The sequence below is a fragment of the Chaetodon auriga genome, chromosome 8 (assembly GCF_051107435.1).
Source record: "Chaetodon auriga isolate fChaAug3 chromosome 8, fChaAug3.hap1, whole genome shotgun sequence".
NCBI classification, from domain to species: domain Eukaryota; kingdom Metazoa; phylum Chordata; class Actinopteri; order Chaetodontiformes; family Chaetodontidae; genus Chaetodon; species Chaetodon auriga.
In genome coordinates, this window is record NC_135081.1 from 7,781,426 (window position 1) to 7,796,512 (window position 15,087).

General features: G+C 41.8%; 2 protein-coding genes across 2 annotated transcripts; both read right to left on the minus strand.

Moving 5' to 3' along the window:
- Positions 1-453: 453 nt before the first annotated feature.
- On the minus strand, positions 454-8,733 carry sqlea (squalene epoxidase a). Its single transcript, XM_076736192.1, has 11 exons — positions 8,212-8,733; positions 7,612-7,870; positions 6,424-6,601; positions 5,959-6,055; positions 5,713-5,826; positions 5,117-5,288; positions 4,529-4,624; positions 3,754-3,896; positions 3,371-3,467; positions 3,003-3,090; positions 454-2,124 (listed from the first exon to the last, which is right to left on the minus strand). The coding sequence occupies exons 1-11, from the start codon at positions 8,488-8,490 to the stop codon at positions 1,932-1,934; spliced, it is 1,716 nt and encodes a 571-aa protein (XP_076592307.1). The 5' UTR covers positions 8,491-8,733; the 3' UTR covers positions 454-1,931.
- A 725-nt stretch (positions 8,734-9,458) lies between these two features.
- LOC143324762 (uncharacterized) lies at positions 9,459-14,135 on the minus strand. Its single transcript, XM_076737478.1, has 14 exons — positions 14,058-14,135; positions 13,446-13,522; positions 13,188-13,260; positions 12,983-13,095; positions 12,841-12,866; positions 12,547-12,684; positions 12,278-12,387; positions 12,088-12,183; positions 11,924-12,007; positions 11,718-11,844; positions 11,470-11,575; positions 10,529-10,711; positions 10,342-10,416; positions 9,459-10,071 (listed from the first exon to the last, which is right to left on the minus strand). The coding sequence occupies exons 1-14, from the start codon at positions 14,083-14,085 to the stop codon at positions 9,988-9,990; spliced, it is 1,320 nt and encodes a 439-aa protein (XP_076593593.1). The 5' UTR covers positions 14,086-14,135; the 3' UTR covers positions 9,459-9,987.
- Positions 14,136-15,087: the final 952 nt, after the last annotated feature.

Here is a 15,087-nt window from a genome sequence, read left to right on the forward strand (position 1 = left end):
TACCACATAACAGAGAACCATAAACACAGCCTGCCTGTCACACTGCCCCTGCCGTGGTCTTTGAATCTTTGTAGGGTCAGATTGTTAAATATCAGTGACCTCAAAAGAAGCTTGCTTCTTCCAAAACATACCTCAAATTCATCAACATTGTTCACCACTGGATCCCTCCTAGTGTCAACGCGTCTTATTCTGAAAAGCCCATTGATGAACATTAATGTTGCTGTGCTAAATGAAAGGTGATTTTATATGATAAGAATAGAAACGAGGCCTTGACGATGTCTAATGTCAGCTGATATCACAGGTGATATCTTTTAATTTTAGATTTTATTGTATCCAGCAAGTTTTACACCCTTGAACTATTGTTACTATCATTCTTATAAAGCATAGGAACACTGCTCTGATCATTGGCCAACAGCTGCATTTATTATAGTTGGAAAAAAAGTAAACTCTCTCCAGAGTTCCTACTGTGCTTTATTAAAACCATCCCAGACATGAAAAGCTGCAGCAAAAGCCACATGCCAAACTAATTCTGAAAACTGTTGCAATCTCAACAATTCCTCACGTCCCAGTTTGTCTCTCCTGACTGTCGGTGCTAAAGCGCTGCAGAGTAATGTAATCCAGTCTATTGAGAGCTAAGCTGTGATGGGCAAGCTGATAAACTGGGCCTCCATTCAAATAGAGATCCTTCAGCTGTGAGTGAGCTCCATCTAATGGTTGTATTTGTTAGTGATGGTCCACTTGGGTTAAAACTTCATCTAGTTTCTCACTTGTATGCTCATTTACTGTCCCTGGGGTCCATTCAGTGTTCAGTCTGTGCTCTGACTGTGGTCACATATTTAATCAGTATTAATTATCCAGAAGAAGGCTGCTGTAAAAGACAGAAAAACAATTCCTGTCTGTCACATTTATTTAAAGGCCCATCAAGCCCACCGCAGGCACAGGTAAACGCAACGGTGCAGGATGCTGTGGTGAATCACAGGACAGGAGTTCTTGCGTGTGTCAGCTCAACACATGAGCATGATCCACTGACTTGGTCCTTCTATCACAGGTCCGAACCGAATTCAACTTCCCCCAGGCAACATGCTGTGTCAGCTCTTCACTGACATCCAGCAGGACTAAAAGAGGGCTGGGATCATTCTCGGGTGCTGTGATTATAGTTATGTCAGCTGCACTGTCAGCATGTTTCAGACTGGCTGGAGGAACCAAAATGTCTTACAAAATGTCCCTGATCACTATATACATAAAGAGCAACAATATGAGGAGGGCAGGAAATGATCATTACAGGAAAGAATGAGTGTGACTTTTCCTCAACAAAATCGGGTTAAAGTAGGCTGGACTTCTGTCTAAAATACAACATATGATAATTCAGACAGCTTGTTATTTTATGACATTGCATCATCAGTGCTTCAGATTTAAATTAACTCCCATAGTAAATACAGTCCAAAGAATATCAACAGGATAATGTACAGCACAAAAGTGGCTCTATTGCCAAAATTCAGATGCCATGCTCCACACAGCAGTTCTGTTTGGCAGGAATAATTCCACAGTATTGAATTTTCAGTGTAATTCAGGCTGTGAGTTAATCCACTGTATGTTGCAATCCTCTAGCATATAGGCCAGACTGTGTGGGTGAGCAGAAAACGAGGCTACACCAAGGCATTGTTGCATAATGTGTCCAAATTAAAACAAGGCATTAAGTAGGACATTAAGACAATGACATGTTCAGTAAGGCAGAGGCATACTGTAGAAAACCTTCAATGGTAAAATTACAATTTGAGAAGGCAACAGTGCCTTTTTCAGCATGAAGGCAAACATGTAAACTACTGACAAATACCAGCTTTTTGCAAGTTTTGTTTTGCTTCAAATTAAGCTGTAGGTCTAGTAAGACCTTACACTGAGTTCAGGCTTCCTGTGTCCAGATGGACAGCTCCTCAGTACACCAGGTACTTGAGTTCAGAGTAGATGAGTGGAAACATGACTGTGCAGGCTCGGTACAGGATGGCTCCGCTCTTCAACAAAGCTCGAGGTTTGGTACTCCACGACTCTGACTTGAAGTTGAAGTAGATTGCGTACAGTGCCACAGCAAAAAAGTGTCCAAGGAGGGTCATGGGTTTGGGTGTCAACCTGGTAAAAACAATGATGTCATTAACGCAACAGAATGTCAAGTGTGTTGTTTTTAGTTTTGTATTAAAAGGAATAATATGACATTTTGGGACATACGCCCATTTGCTTTCTTGCCTACAGCAAGATGAAAAGATTGATACCACTCTCATGTCTGAAAGGTTAATATGAAGCTACAGATGGCTAGCTTAGCTTAGCACGATGTTGTTTGAGCAGGCTTTGGTTGCATGCAGGTGAACAGTCTGTATGGAGAGCAAAAGGGGCCAAACGCACTGGTCAAATGTAACACAGTCTCGGAACCCATCGGCCCATTATCCGGATATCCGCTGGCTACACTGGAAGGCCCAAAACAAAGGCTGCTGCCCCAGAGGTCAGACAAAGCATCAGTTCCAAGGCCGTACCCCATAAAGGTGTTAACACATACACATAAATGAGCTTTAGCTTTATCTTAACATAAAGACTGGAAGCAGTGGGAACCAGCTACCCTGGCTCTGCCTGAGGATAACAAAATCTGTAGCAGCATCTCTAATGCCAAGTAATTAACGTGTAGCAGTGGGAGATTGGTGCTGAACTTTTTCTTGGCTCGTCGCAGTAACTTCCTGGAGTCTTGTCATCAACGGGAGGTTGCCAGCAGCAGAGGTGTAAGGTGTGAGCTTCAGAGGTGCTGATAGGTGGACTTTAGAGAGAGCCAAGCTAGCTTTTCACCTTCCTTCCAGTCTTAATGCTAAGCTAAGCTATGGCTGTGGTTTCATATTAAGACGACAGACATGAGAGTCGTATCAATCTTCTCATTCAACTCTCAGCAAGAAAAGAAAAGAAAACAAATAAGCTTATTTTCCATCTATCTTGTGTTACTGAGGAGGACATTATTTAATGCTTACACTGAGAGGAGTCCAATAGGGCCAGCAATACACTGTCCACCAAGCTTGAAGTACTGGAAGCAGGCTTTTCTCAACTCATGAAGAGAATCTGGTTAACACAAGACAAGCACATGGTAATGAGAACCAAAATGACTAATGATTAAAGGTCTAGTGTGTAGGATTTAGTGGAATCTTGCAGTGATGATGCAGATTGCAACCAAACTATGAAGATTGTATTCCATTTCTGCCAACAGCCCCCCGACCCCAAATCCTACACACTGTGCATTTAAGTGCAGTTTTGAAATCATGATTTTTGTACTGCAAAATAACAATCACGTCTGTCATTGTTTTCCATGTGTGATTAGATGCAGAGGCAGGCAGAGACTCACTGTCAGTGGCTGCAAACAGCTCGTACAGAGCCTGGGCCAACACATTCACCACAAAAGAATGTGATGACTTGCGTTCCCAGTGGAATTTTTTCTTTGCCTATTGAGAAGAAGAAAAAAAGCGCAGTGTAATATTGCACACTGGTCTGCAGTCTCTCACCCACAGCAGAGGGAATAATAGGACAAGGCAAATGTGATGCAGTACAGGCTCCAGATATAGCTTCTACAATCAATGAACCTTCCTGCAGGCACTTAAACAGGCCTTATTTTTTCTGATTTGATACATTTTTAATAACATTGTAAATGTGAAGGTTTGTCAGACCTGATGAGAATAAGGTATATGAATTGGCAGCATGACAATGGTTAGGTCTAGTCCCTGTGTTCACCTGCAGCATGGCCTTGTCGTCATACAGATCCGGGATGTTCTTGAGCAGACTCCTCCAGATGCGAACGTCATTGAGCGCAACACTCATCCCTCCTCCCGTCAGAGGATGCCTCATGTTGTAAGCATCGCCCAGAAGAAGGACGCCTGCAAACAAAACACCGCTGCTGGTCTCACATCCAAAATACATGAACAGTGCCAAACACAGTTTGCAGGATGATGACTTTGAGTGTTTCTCTGTGCGTTTATTTCAGATGTTTTGACAGGAAACACGGCTATACCAGCACCTTTAAGCCTTGCTAATTATTTATCACAAATATCACTGCATTTGTTTCATTCAACAAATACAAAAACTATAACTTAACACAAGAGTTTTTGTAGGATTAAAGAAATAAAATACCTTTGGACATAGCCAGGCCAGCTAGTGGCATTCTTTATGCTAAGCTAAGCTAACCAGTTGCTGACTGTAGCTTCATATTTACCATACAGATATGAGAATTACATTGATTTTCATATAAGGCCTATCATTACATTTTTGAGCTAATCCATAAAACCCTTTGAGCATGCATTTACATATTTTTTCATTTAACTGAAAATGCAGGCTAATTGCAAATTAGTCAACACCCAGGAAAGCTCTTTAATTTGTTTCATCTTACAGTATTGACCAAAGTGATGCACTATGTACTTTCCAAGTCATGCACTGTACACGAGCTGAAATCAGTTCAATAGATTCCCTCTGGCCGTCTCTAACAACACGGCAGTCAATAACACTTCAGTACCTGGCTTGTTGACAGGGGAGGGAGGGAGGAAGCTGGCAGGCATGGACCTGAGTCGATCGTTCTGCAGTGCCACCATGAAAGGCTCCTTTAAATGCTCTGAAGGCAGGACAGAGAAAGAGAGTGCAGGTGGTCCATCACTCAGCTGGCACTGTGGATTAAAACCCAAAGGTGCACGCTGGGCGCATGCACAAGAAAAAGCCTTTTCTTTTGGTGTCTGAATGTACATTTATCAATGTATCAGTGTGACTGACTCCAGCGTTTCAGCTGGACCTCTGTCAAGGTTACCGGGGCTGGTGCTTTGATACTGTGGCTTTGATATTTCAGCTGAATAGTGGAGCGCACCATGAATGTTAAATCCTTCAACTATAGCTTCCTTGCACAAGCAGCAGTCTGGATATATTCCTATCGACCAGGACATCTGGCATCATTGCTCCATGAAAAAGTCATGGATGACTTTCAAAAAAATGTTATTACAAACAGATTATTTATCACGCTGTAGGGGTTCTTGCTAAGGTCAAAGGTCACTGCTCATTAGTGATGATTAGAAGGATAAAACCTCAGAGACACTGGTTCTCATCTGTCTTTTACCGGGTAACTGTGGGTATATCTTCTCAGCCATGTACTCTGAGAGGTTGCGAGGCATGTCCCCCCTGATGTCCACGAGTACTCTGGTGTGTGAGGAGGAGATCTGGTAGATTAGAACCGGGCTCGGATTGGCCAGCACCAGCTCAGCGTGGTTGGCTTTAAACTGGGGGCAGTTCTGGGGAGAAGCACGATGACGACTCAGATATGATGACAGCAGTAACATGAATCTTGATTATGTTTGATTCTGATCTTGATCTTTAAATCTTGATTCCAGCTGAGTTTACAGAGTGACTGACAGACCCGCATTACAAGTATCCTTCAAATGTGTCCAAATGATCACAGATTTGAATAATTCAGGGTTACAACTACTGATTATTTTCATTATGGTTTAATCTGCTGATTATTTCTCAATGAATCATTTTGTACATAAAATATCTGAAAATAGTGGAAAATGTGTTTTGTTCTTTGAATTTCTCAGATCTCATATTTTCAGATTATTTGCTTTGTCTGTCCCACAGTCCAGAATCACATGACTTTCAGTCATGACTTCTTTGAAGTCATTTCCATGAATACAGGCATTGCAGTGTAATAACATGTACCTTCATAAGGCAGCCGACAAAGTGAGAGGAGGTGTGAGCTTTCCCAGGCACCAGACTCTTTCTGAACTTGGAGAAACAGCCATCGGCCACAACAGTCAGAGATGCGTGAATTTCCTAAAGGACATACATTCACACAGTCATCACACATCCTCTGCACTAAATGCAGTATTTCTGTGCATGAGGTGAGGGGGAGTTGGAGAGAGGAATATAAAGTTGTACAGGTACAGCACAGTTGCCTCTTCTCACCTTCAAGTCTCCAGTTTCTTTCTCCTTGTACTGGATTCCGGTTACACAGCCGTCCTCCTCCTGCAAACTGGTCACCGTGCCTTCTATGAATGTGACACTGGGGGGCGCAATTACACAGTTAGAGACATTGTGACACGGGTAACATGACAAGAAGGAACATCTAAAACAATATGAATGTTTATATGACATGCCAAAATATCAAAATTTGGTATTTGGTATCATTTATTTCTCTCAAAATACAGTATTTTCTTTAACCAGCTACTAACGACTGCCTGAAAAGTGAAATCTGGTAAAAGAAACTGTGCTAAGATTTACAGCTCAGCTCATTAGGAGTTTGAGTGCTATGAAGGTCAGTTTGATCCATTCACTGAATAACAAAATGTGCCGTTTGAACACTCAAAGACAAGTCGTCCAAGTAGCCAGTTGGTCAGCTGGCACATGGACTCTTGCTATGACTCTGCTCACTTTGGCTCGGCCAGCGCAGTTCTCCTCAGGCCCATGATGAATCGACCATGGTGGAAAGCACGTCCACACTGGATGCTTTCGTCCGCCTGGGGGTAGGGGATCTCCACCTCTGTGCTGCTCTCTATGTCATGGATCACATAGCCGTTGACCAGATGGGCATCCAGACCCTCCACTGAACCTGAGGGCAAACATACGCAACAGGTTACTTTCACAGCACTCATTCATGATTCACTCAGTCTGCTGCTGCCCACTGAACGTGTGGGATCTAATGCATAAGGACAGAATGGAACATGCTACTACCCGATCTGGAAGATTTAGTTTAAAATGATGCAAGAGTGCAATATACTGCAGTACTGCTGCTTTTAGGCCATTCTTAAAGTGTTTACAGCCCTTATATTGGATTCAGCTTGTTCCAAGTGTGTGGTACAAAACATTTGAACCGTATTGTTTATGGCTACACTATTCCATTAGATTAAAATATTCCAGATATATTTTACATCACTTAATAAACATTTTCCCCCAGTTCACCTCAATTCTAAATAAAGTTCTGTAGATCTGAACAATATAATCACTGGCACACCAACAGACTATTTAAGTTTAAAAGCGTCATTAAAAAAATATTTTCTGGCATGATTTCTAATGTTGTTTCAATACTCCTTATGTGGAATGATTCCGTACAGTGGTTAAATCTTTTGAGGCACACTGAAACATCATGAGATCATCTACTCACGTACCTCACTTAGATACAATTATGTGATCAAGCTGGATGAATTTGTTGAATAAGGAGCAAAAAAAGGTCTGCTTCCTCAGTACTGCGTGGGTCACATTTGACTGACAGCAGCGGCAGCACACACAAACGGTCAAACAGCTGTCACCAGATTCAGATTCAAACCATGCTCATTCTGATTGGTGCACAGAAACACCACAGAAATCACCTTTCCCATCTGAGCTCCACCCACAGTGAGAGGAGTGTAAGCGAAACAAAAAATACAGAAACCTCTAATGTGAATACACACAAATGTTGTAACTTTGGTAGAAAGTGGTGTGTTCATGTAGCATGAGTGTGTGTGTTCAGCGCTCCTAGTGAGAAGCTGAGAGAAGTTTAGGAAATCAATGTTGAGGTCCTTTAATCTAGGAATTTTATCAGAGGTCCCTAATAATGTGTCCATTCAGAGAGCATATGCTGACCGTGCAGTCCCAGCTCTCTGAGTGCTCTGTATCCTCCAGGCTGCAGCAGCTCCCCCACTATCCTGTCAGGCTCCTTCAGGTCCCTCTCCACCACCGTCACCCTCCTCCCGTCCCGGGCCAGGACGGCCGCCATGGCTGAGCCCAGGACCCCGGCCCCAACTATGACCACATCTGGCTCCGGGCTCTCTGAGGGGCTGCAGGCTGAGCCACTCTGTGAGGAAGAGGACTTTATATCCACTCTTTTCCTCGTTCTCCTGCTCTGGAAACATTGGAGAGCGGAGTCTCATTACGCACAATCTAAAGTCCAAGCTGACCTGGACTGCAAGGCAAACACTGGAAAATGTACATTTTCATACGTCATCAAATATCCAGCCATGTACATGAACATTTAAGTCACTTGTCTTTAGTTCATAAATGCTTCACTAAAATTTGAGAATAACAAGCTATGAGCTGTTGTTTTTTTTCTTCAGAGAACGAGTTCACAAAATAAAAATTTACAATAAATTACTTCAATTAAATGGAAAAACTAGTAGTTTTCATGCCTTCCTCTTCCTTTGTTCCCATGACAAAGCTAACATGCATCCATATGATCTGTCTTACCTGTTTACTGTGGTTCTCTGCCTTCTCGCTGCTCTGTGATGAAGTTTGGGGGATAAATTGTTTGATGACGGGTAAAAAAGACAAGAGGCTCAGAGGCAAATGAAACACCTGAGAGACTCTCTGCTGCTGGTCATGAAAATACCTGATATATGAGAGCAGCAGCCCGACTGTAAGCAATAAAGCTGCGGCCATCGCAAGCTCTTTGGGAGCCAAAGTCAAGACTGTGTCCGACTTTTTATAAAAGTATGTGAAGCTCGCTATTCCCAGGAAGGTCCACATCTTTTTGAATTAAAGAAGAAGAAAGTCAATTTGATGGTGGAGGCACAGGTGAGAAACAGGTTTTTAGACTGACAAAAATAAAAATAAAAATAAAAATAGTAAGAAACAATAATTATTGTTCTTTGGATATTTTTTCCCCCGTGCTCCAAAAAAGTCAGCCAACCTTAAACAAAATGTTTCCTTATTAACTCATCATAACTTCTCCACAGACAGTCGGAGGGACACTGCTGAATATTTTATGACAATTAGAAACACGGACCGCTTCGGATTGGGTGGTTTCACATCCCGCCTCCTCCACTCATCAATCCTCCAATCAGGAAGGACGCGACGGTGAGCAGAGCTCACGCTATCCGGCGATTGGACATCCGTGCCGACACTGGGCCTCCCTTCGGCGGCTGATTGGACAGTCGGCTGGCAGGATGGTAGTATGATGTGATGTCAGTGAAAGGTGCGTGTGGCATTTATATTACAGACTAGAAACTGCACGAGAGGGGGACTGCTGCAAAGATTGTTCATATTTGACAGGATACATCACTCTGTGCTGTAAACCCGGACCGTCCTTGAGTTTGCCTCTTAATTATCACAGCTGCTTTCGTACCCCATCATGATATGGCAAGCTGTTACCATGGAAACTGAAGTTGTGCATACTAAATAAATCTCACCCTTTATACAAAACACGTCACAAAAGGACACATTTTAGCATCTGATACTTGTGCTGTGATAGTAAACCTACTTAATATTCAGGTCAGAAGAATAAAATCCAAAGGATGACATGTTTAATTGAATCTGAATCACACAGGGAGACAGTCACGGTGCACAGAAAAGGGGCAGAGTGAGAGCTCTTTCATAGAGTGGTACATCATTACACATGGCCATATACAGGAATGACATAATGGGTCCTCTTTGTGATGACACTTAAAACAGCTAAGTATGTCTTTCTTTTTCATATGGTTTTCTTTTATTTTGTTCTGCTACATCAAAATGTATGTCATTGTAAGGTAGCAGAAATTTCGAAGAAATGTTGCACTGCTTTGCAATAAAGTATACAAACTGATATTTATCACATTTAATCATTCAACAGCTAATGTCAGTGCAGAGACTGGATTGTAGAAATTATAAGATATACACGATCACCTCATACGACTTTTATTACACAGTGAACATCATCTGTCACTGGCACAACAGATGCATACAGATACACACATTTCCAAAAGTTTATATTGAATTATTCAGTTAGTCAGTTCATCTATCAAGGATACTCTGACGTTTCAGCTCTCTACTTGCAGTGTTCAGAATCTGTTTTTTACTGTTTTACTAGTGAAACAACTGCAAAAATGTTCAACTCTTAATCCCAGTGGGATTAATAAAGTGCTCTACCCTCCTTACACTGTGTTTGATGCACTCACCAGCGTTTCAACACCACTGCTAAGGCACAACAGCTTCTACTTCAGGCCAGCGGCCATCATTACACAGACAGGGGATGCTTTAATGCTTTTATTATATGTAGTGATTAAAGATGGATTCGTGCTTTTCTTGCTTCCCGGATGTTACTTTGGGCTCACCGTTCTGCTTGATGAAGGCCTGAAGAAACACAGAATATTAATATATTTGAGACCATCATCTCTCACATACTGTGGATTTCACACCGCACTAGTGTTAAACACACTTTTAATCTCTTTAGTTGAGGTTGAAATGTGAAACAAAATATTTGTGGCAAACTCTAAGTCAGTCTCATTGACTAAGATGTTGTAAACAGTGAGTGGATTATACATTTAGACTATATGCCACTAGCACTCTGTGATTAAACCTAAACTAATACAAAAGAAGAGATGTAGTCTCTTATGGTCTGACCTCCATTTCCTCCAAGGTGGCAGAACCTTCCTCCACTCTCTGTCCAATACCGTGACTGAAGCTTGAGTATCGCTCCTATTGAATCACACATAACCAGTCAGAGACCAAACATAAAGCAGCATGTTTCCTTCCAATCCTGCGCCTGAAAATCTATTAAACAGTGAGTTTCAGCCATCTGCACACACACCTTCACCATCCCAGCGATAAGCCCGTCCTCGATGATGCGAACAGCATTTCGGAGTCCTCTTGCAAAGGCGTCCATGGCTCCGATGTGAGCGATGAACAGGTCCTCCAGGTCTGTCGACTCTCTGCGCACCTTGGCATCAAAGTTCAGGCCTCCTGGCTGCAGGCCACCTTGCTGAACGATGGTCTGTAGAAGATTAGATACAAAAAGAATGACTCCAGTTCCTGTATCACTGCTCTCATCTGAACTCGCCTTGTAAAGTTGATTCAGTACTAACTGCTAGAGTGAGCCAAAGCATTCATTTCAAAATCCCTCTGCAAACATTAAAAAAGATGGTAATCTGTGTGATTATTGATGTCAGAGTACAATACACATTTATCTGAGCATTAAATCTGCTCTAATCAATTTTTAATGTAAACAATGGATCAAACGACTGTGTAATGTGAAGGGGGTTGTTCCTAATGATGAACACGGCAAGAATTATCAGCCTGCAGTTCCCCTAAATGGAGCTTTATAGCCTCTTTAGCTATTTCTATATTCCTTTTCAGCTTTTCCAACCATCAGCCTCCTCATTAACCTGATTTACTGCCACAGAACGCAGCTGTTTCCAGCAACTATGTTCTCAGACTCTTCCTGTCCTGCACTAAACAGCACAAAGACAAAGCCAGCTAGTGAACACTGTGCCATATTTAGCTGCTAAACAGTCACACACTGTGTTTATATTAGGAGTTGGAGGAGACCAAAGCAGGGCTAAAAGGAAAGAAGCTACCTGGATTTACCATGTAGCCAGAGACACAGCTCCAAATGCATGCAAATGTTGCTCTGTCTGCTAACATGTTCAGCATATCAACTTCATACATAATGCTGTGTTTATGGCTTCTTCCAGTATTCAGACAATGTCACCTTCACAAACATCACTGGCAAAAAAACATCAATGGACCTACCTTCATGACCAAGGTGGTGTTCTTGATGTCCATCGGGAACTGGTCAGTGTCCCACCCCAGGTCAGGAGATCCAGTGTTTGAGTCAACTGAACCCAGCATGCCAAGCCTGTCCACCAGCGAGCAAGGATGATACAGAATGTAAAACTGTCAATGGATTAAAGTTTGCTTTTAAAGTGACACAGTCTCATTTTGCAACAGTCTTCACGTAGACATTAAGTTAAATGTCAGTAACAGTTAAAGTGTCTCACGCTGAGGCCATGACGATATCATGTTCGTACGAGTGTCCAGCCAGGGTGGTGTGATTGGGCTCAATGTTCAACTTGAAGTGACTCTCCAGACCATAATGCTTGAGGAAGCCTATAACACTCATTGCATCTATAAAAGAAAAACAGTGTCACATAAAATGCATCATTACGACTGCACGTTTGTTTTGTTGATGTTTGAGAAAGCTTACCATAGTCATACTGGTGTTTGCAGGGCTCCTTCGGCTTGGGTTCGATAAGAAACTGGCACTTCAACCCAATCTTCTCTTTGTACTCTGGTGACAAACATGAAACTGAAAGTGTGACACATCCTGAATAAAACTCCGATTGATCCCACACTCGTGTGCACACTTACTGACAGCCATTTTGAAGAAGTTGGCCATGTGCTTCAGTTCAGCAGCAACATCAGTATTATGGATGGAGAGGAAACCTTCCCTTCCTCCCCAAAACACTGAGGAGAAAATGATACAAGGATGTAGCTATGATGCTGTATTGAAGGAGCTTATGGATATTTTAGACACACTGATCAATCTATCAAGTCATACCAAAGTTTTCTGCACCCAGCTTCTTGGCAATGTCCAGCCCCTTCTTAACCTGAGCGCCAGCGTAGGCCAGAACATGACAGTCAGGGTTGGTGGCTGCACCATTCATGTACCTGTCACATCAATCAAATTAAGAACTCAATCCCAACAAACGAATTCTGTATTGGCATTTCTACTGTAGACTTAATCCTAATTTTACAGTCTAAATGAGGAAGAACATCTTTGATGGCTAAATATCAGGATTCGACTGTCAGGCAAAATAAAATACTGACCTTTGATGGGCAAAGAGATTGCAGGTGACCCACAGCACCTTGATGCCTGTCTGGCTCTGCAGCTGGAGGGCCATGTCTGTTATCTCATCCAGATTCCTGTTGGACTCCTCCAGGGTGGAGCCCTCAGGAGCCATATCTCTGAAGAAAACAGAAGACGGACATCGTTGAGAATACTGGAATACACAAGAAACATTACAGATTTTATGATTTGTAAATACTACTACATCTGTTTATTGTGGCGAATTGCACTGGAGAAGCCATTATCAGCTGAAGCTATCAAAAAAGGTCAATCACCTGTCATGGAACGTGTAATATTTCACCTGTGAAAACAAGCAGAGTTCACAAAGGAAACACACAGCATCACTTATAGAATATTAATTCTAATCAACAGTGTGTAGCTGTGACGTTCATTGTAAAACGGATGTGATTTCCTCACTCCAAGTTTGGTGAAAAACTCAAAAGCAGCCCGGAGTCGCTTCTTGGCTGATTCCATCGGAGTTCCTTCATTCCAGGGTCTGTGGAGGGTTGGAGACCCAAAGGGATCAGCACCTAAGAAATACACAAATCTACTTAATAATTCAAAAACATGTTGACTTGATTTCAAACAAATGATCCGATTTATTTCAAATAAGACACAGTACCAGTTCCACAGAAGGAGTGCCAGTAACAGACTGAGAACCTCAGCCAGTCCTCCATCTTCCTCCCCATCAGCACCTGCACACAGGAACACTGATCTCTGACCAGCAGTCTCACATAACTACTTCTGCATTCAATCATGGAATAGGCATGACTTCAAGGAGGTGTACAGGATGTATCCTACTGCACTTCATATTAACGTGTGTGTGTGTGTGTGTGTGTGTGTGTGTGTGTGTGTGTGTGTGTGTGTGTGTCACGCCTACCTCTTCTGCATGATAGTGTTTGAAGCACATGACATCTCCTGGCCCAGCATTGGGCACATAGCGGATCTTGGGAATACCTGTGCAGCAGACATGTTATGCAATATCCAATGAAATGAAGTTCCACATAACATGGAACAAAGACAGTGAAAGTCTGTACAAACTTCAAAGTAACGACGACTGTAATCTGTAACCTGGAAGGGATGACATCTACAACTAAAAACATGACGATAACATATTATAACCTAATGTGTTTCAGGAGTGTTTGACAGCTGCATGCAAAACGTCTATGCTACACCACCGAGTGCATTCACCCCACTGCACTGTCACATTAGACTGTGTGTGCCAAAAACCAGAAAAAACAAAAACCAGAGAGGAAGTAATTTCAAAATCTACTGTACAAACAGACGTTTGGCCAAACAAATCATAATAAAGTGGACCGCACTTCTGCAGAACTCCCAACATAGTTCATAGTTTATGACTCGCTGCACACCGGACACTTAATGTTCACAGCACACACACACACACACACACACACACACACACACACACACACACACACACACAGCAGACACTGTAAAGAGCACCATAGAGCACTGAAATCATAGGATTTACCCGTGAAGAACTCCCCCTGCGATGCCATTTCTAGATCACAACTTCCAGCAGGCTGCTGCTTTGTCCACGTCCCTCCTCCTGAACAAAGGGTGCAGTTCCATGTTCGCACACGAGGTGTCACTAAATCCCTTTAAAAACACAACTGTCCTTATTCAGCAGAGGGAGGTCAGCGGCGTCGGTCGCTGCATGTGCATTAGTTTGAGTTTTTGTTAGAAATTTAGAGATGAAACATTCTATTACTTCGTTTCCTTTAGTGGTAATATTTAAGTTGCTATCTCATGCAAAAATCAGATATATGGTCATATGGCAATGACATGTATCATATGTCAATGTATGTCTCTCAACAATATCCAAAACATAGTTTATATGTATATATACGCAAACACACACACATTTTTCAAAATAGAGAAAAAACTGTCCTGTTTGCATATGTATGAATATGGACTGCATACATACAAGATATGGATATTCTTTAACTTCCATTCAACACGTCAATATTCCTGATTACAATTTATGTGAAAAACTGGCATTGGCTTAAAATATATGTAGTCCATTATTTAATATCTAATATATGTTCATATATGACCATATTTCATATTTTCATACGAAATTTTCTGTAAATGTTTAGTTGTTTTCAATATTTTAACAGTCTTGAATAATAATATGGGAATATGTTGTAGGTTGAAAAAATTTTTTGTACAGTTTTATTTTATTTCACTCTTATTAAATCGTATTCATGTGTATTATTTCATATTGTCTTTTGTTTTGTATAAAATTTGTCTTGCTTGAAGAAGGAACAACTATATAAAACTGCTACATAGCTGAATTAGTTCAAGGCTCTCAAGTGTGTATCAGTAGCAGACTTCACTTCCATGGGCAGTCCTCTAAGTTTTTACATGCTTGTTCTGACTAAGTGGGCAGTAAATCTTTATCCATTCAGTGAGATCAACAATAAACTTTCACTCCTGCTGTGCCTACCTCCACAGACTCTCCTCTCGTGACCTTTTTTTTTGCAAGGACGAAAATGAAG

Coding starts and splice junctions, on each gene's coding strand:
- sqlea (XM_076736192.1), bottom strand. CDS start 8,490: ATGTGGACCTTCCTGGGAATAGCGAGCTTCACATACTTTTATAAAAAG. Junction 5,827..5,958: donor AAGAAACTGGAGACTTGAAG/GTGAGAAGAGGC, acceptor TATGTCCTTTAG/GAAATTCACGCATCTCTGAC. Junction 3,091..3,370: donor GCTGTTTGCAGCCACTGACA/GTGAGTCTCTGC, acceptor TGTGTTAACCAG/ATTCTCTTCATGAGTTGAGA.
- LOC143324762 (XM_076737478.1), bottom strand. CDS start 14,085: ATGGCATCGCAGGGGGAGTTCTTCACGG. Junction 11,576..11,717: donor GATATCGTCATGGCCTCAGC/GTGAGACACTTT, acceptor GCTGGTGGACAG/GCTTGGCATGCTGGGTTCAG. Junction 10,072..10,341: donor CCACCTTGGAGGAAATGGAG/GTCAGACCATAA, acceptor GTGTTTCTTCAG/GCCTTCATCAAGCAGAACGG.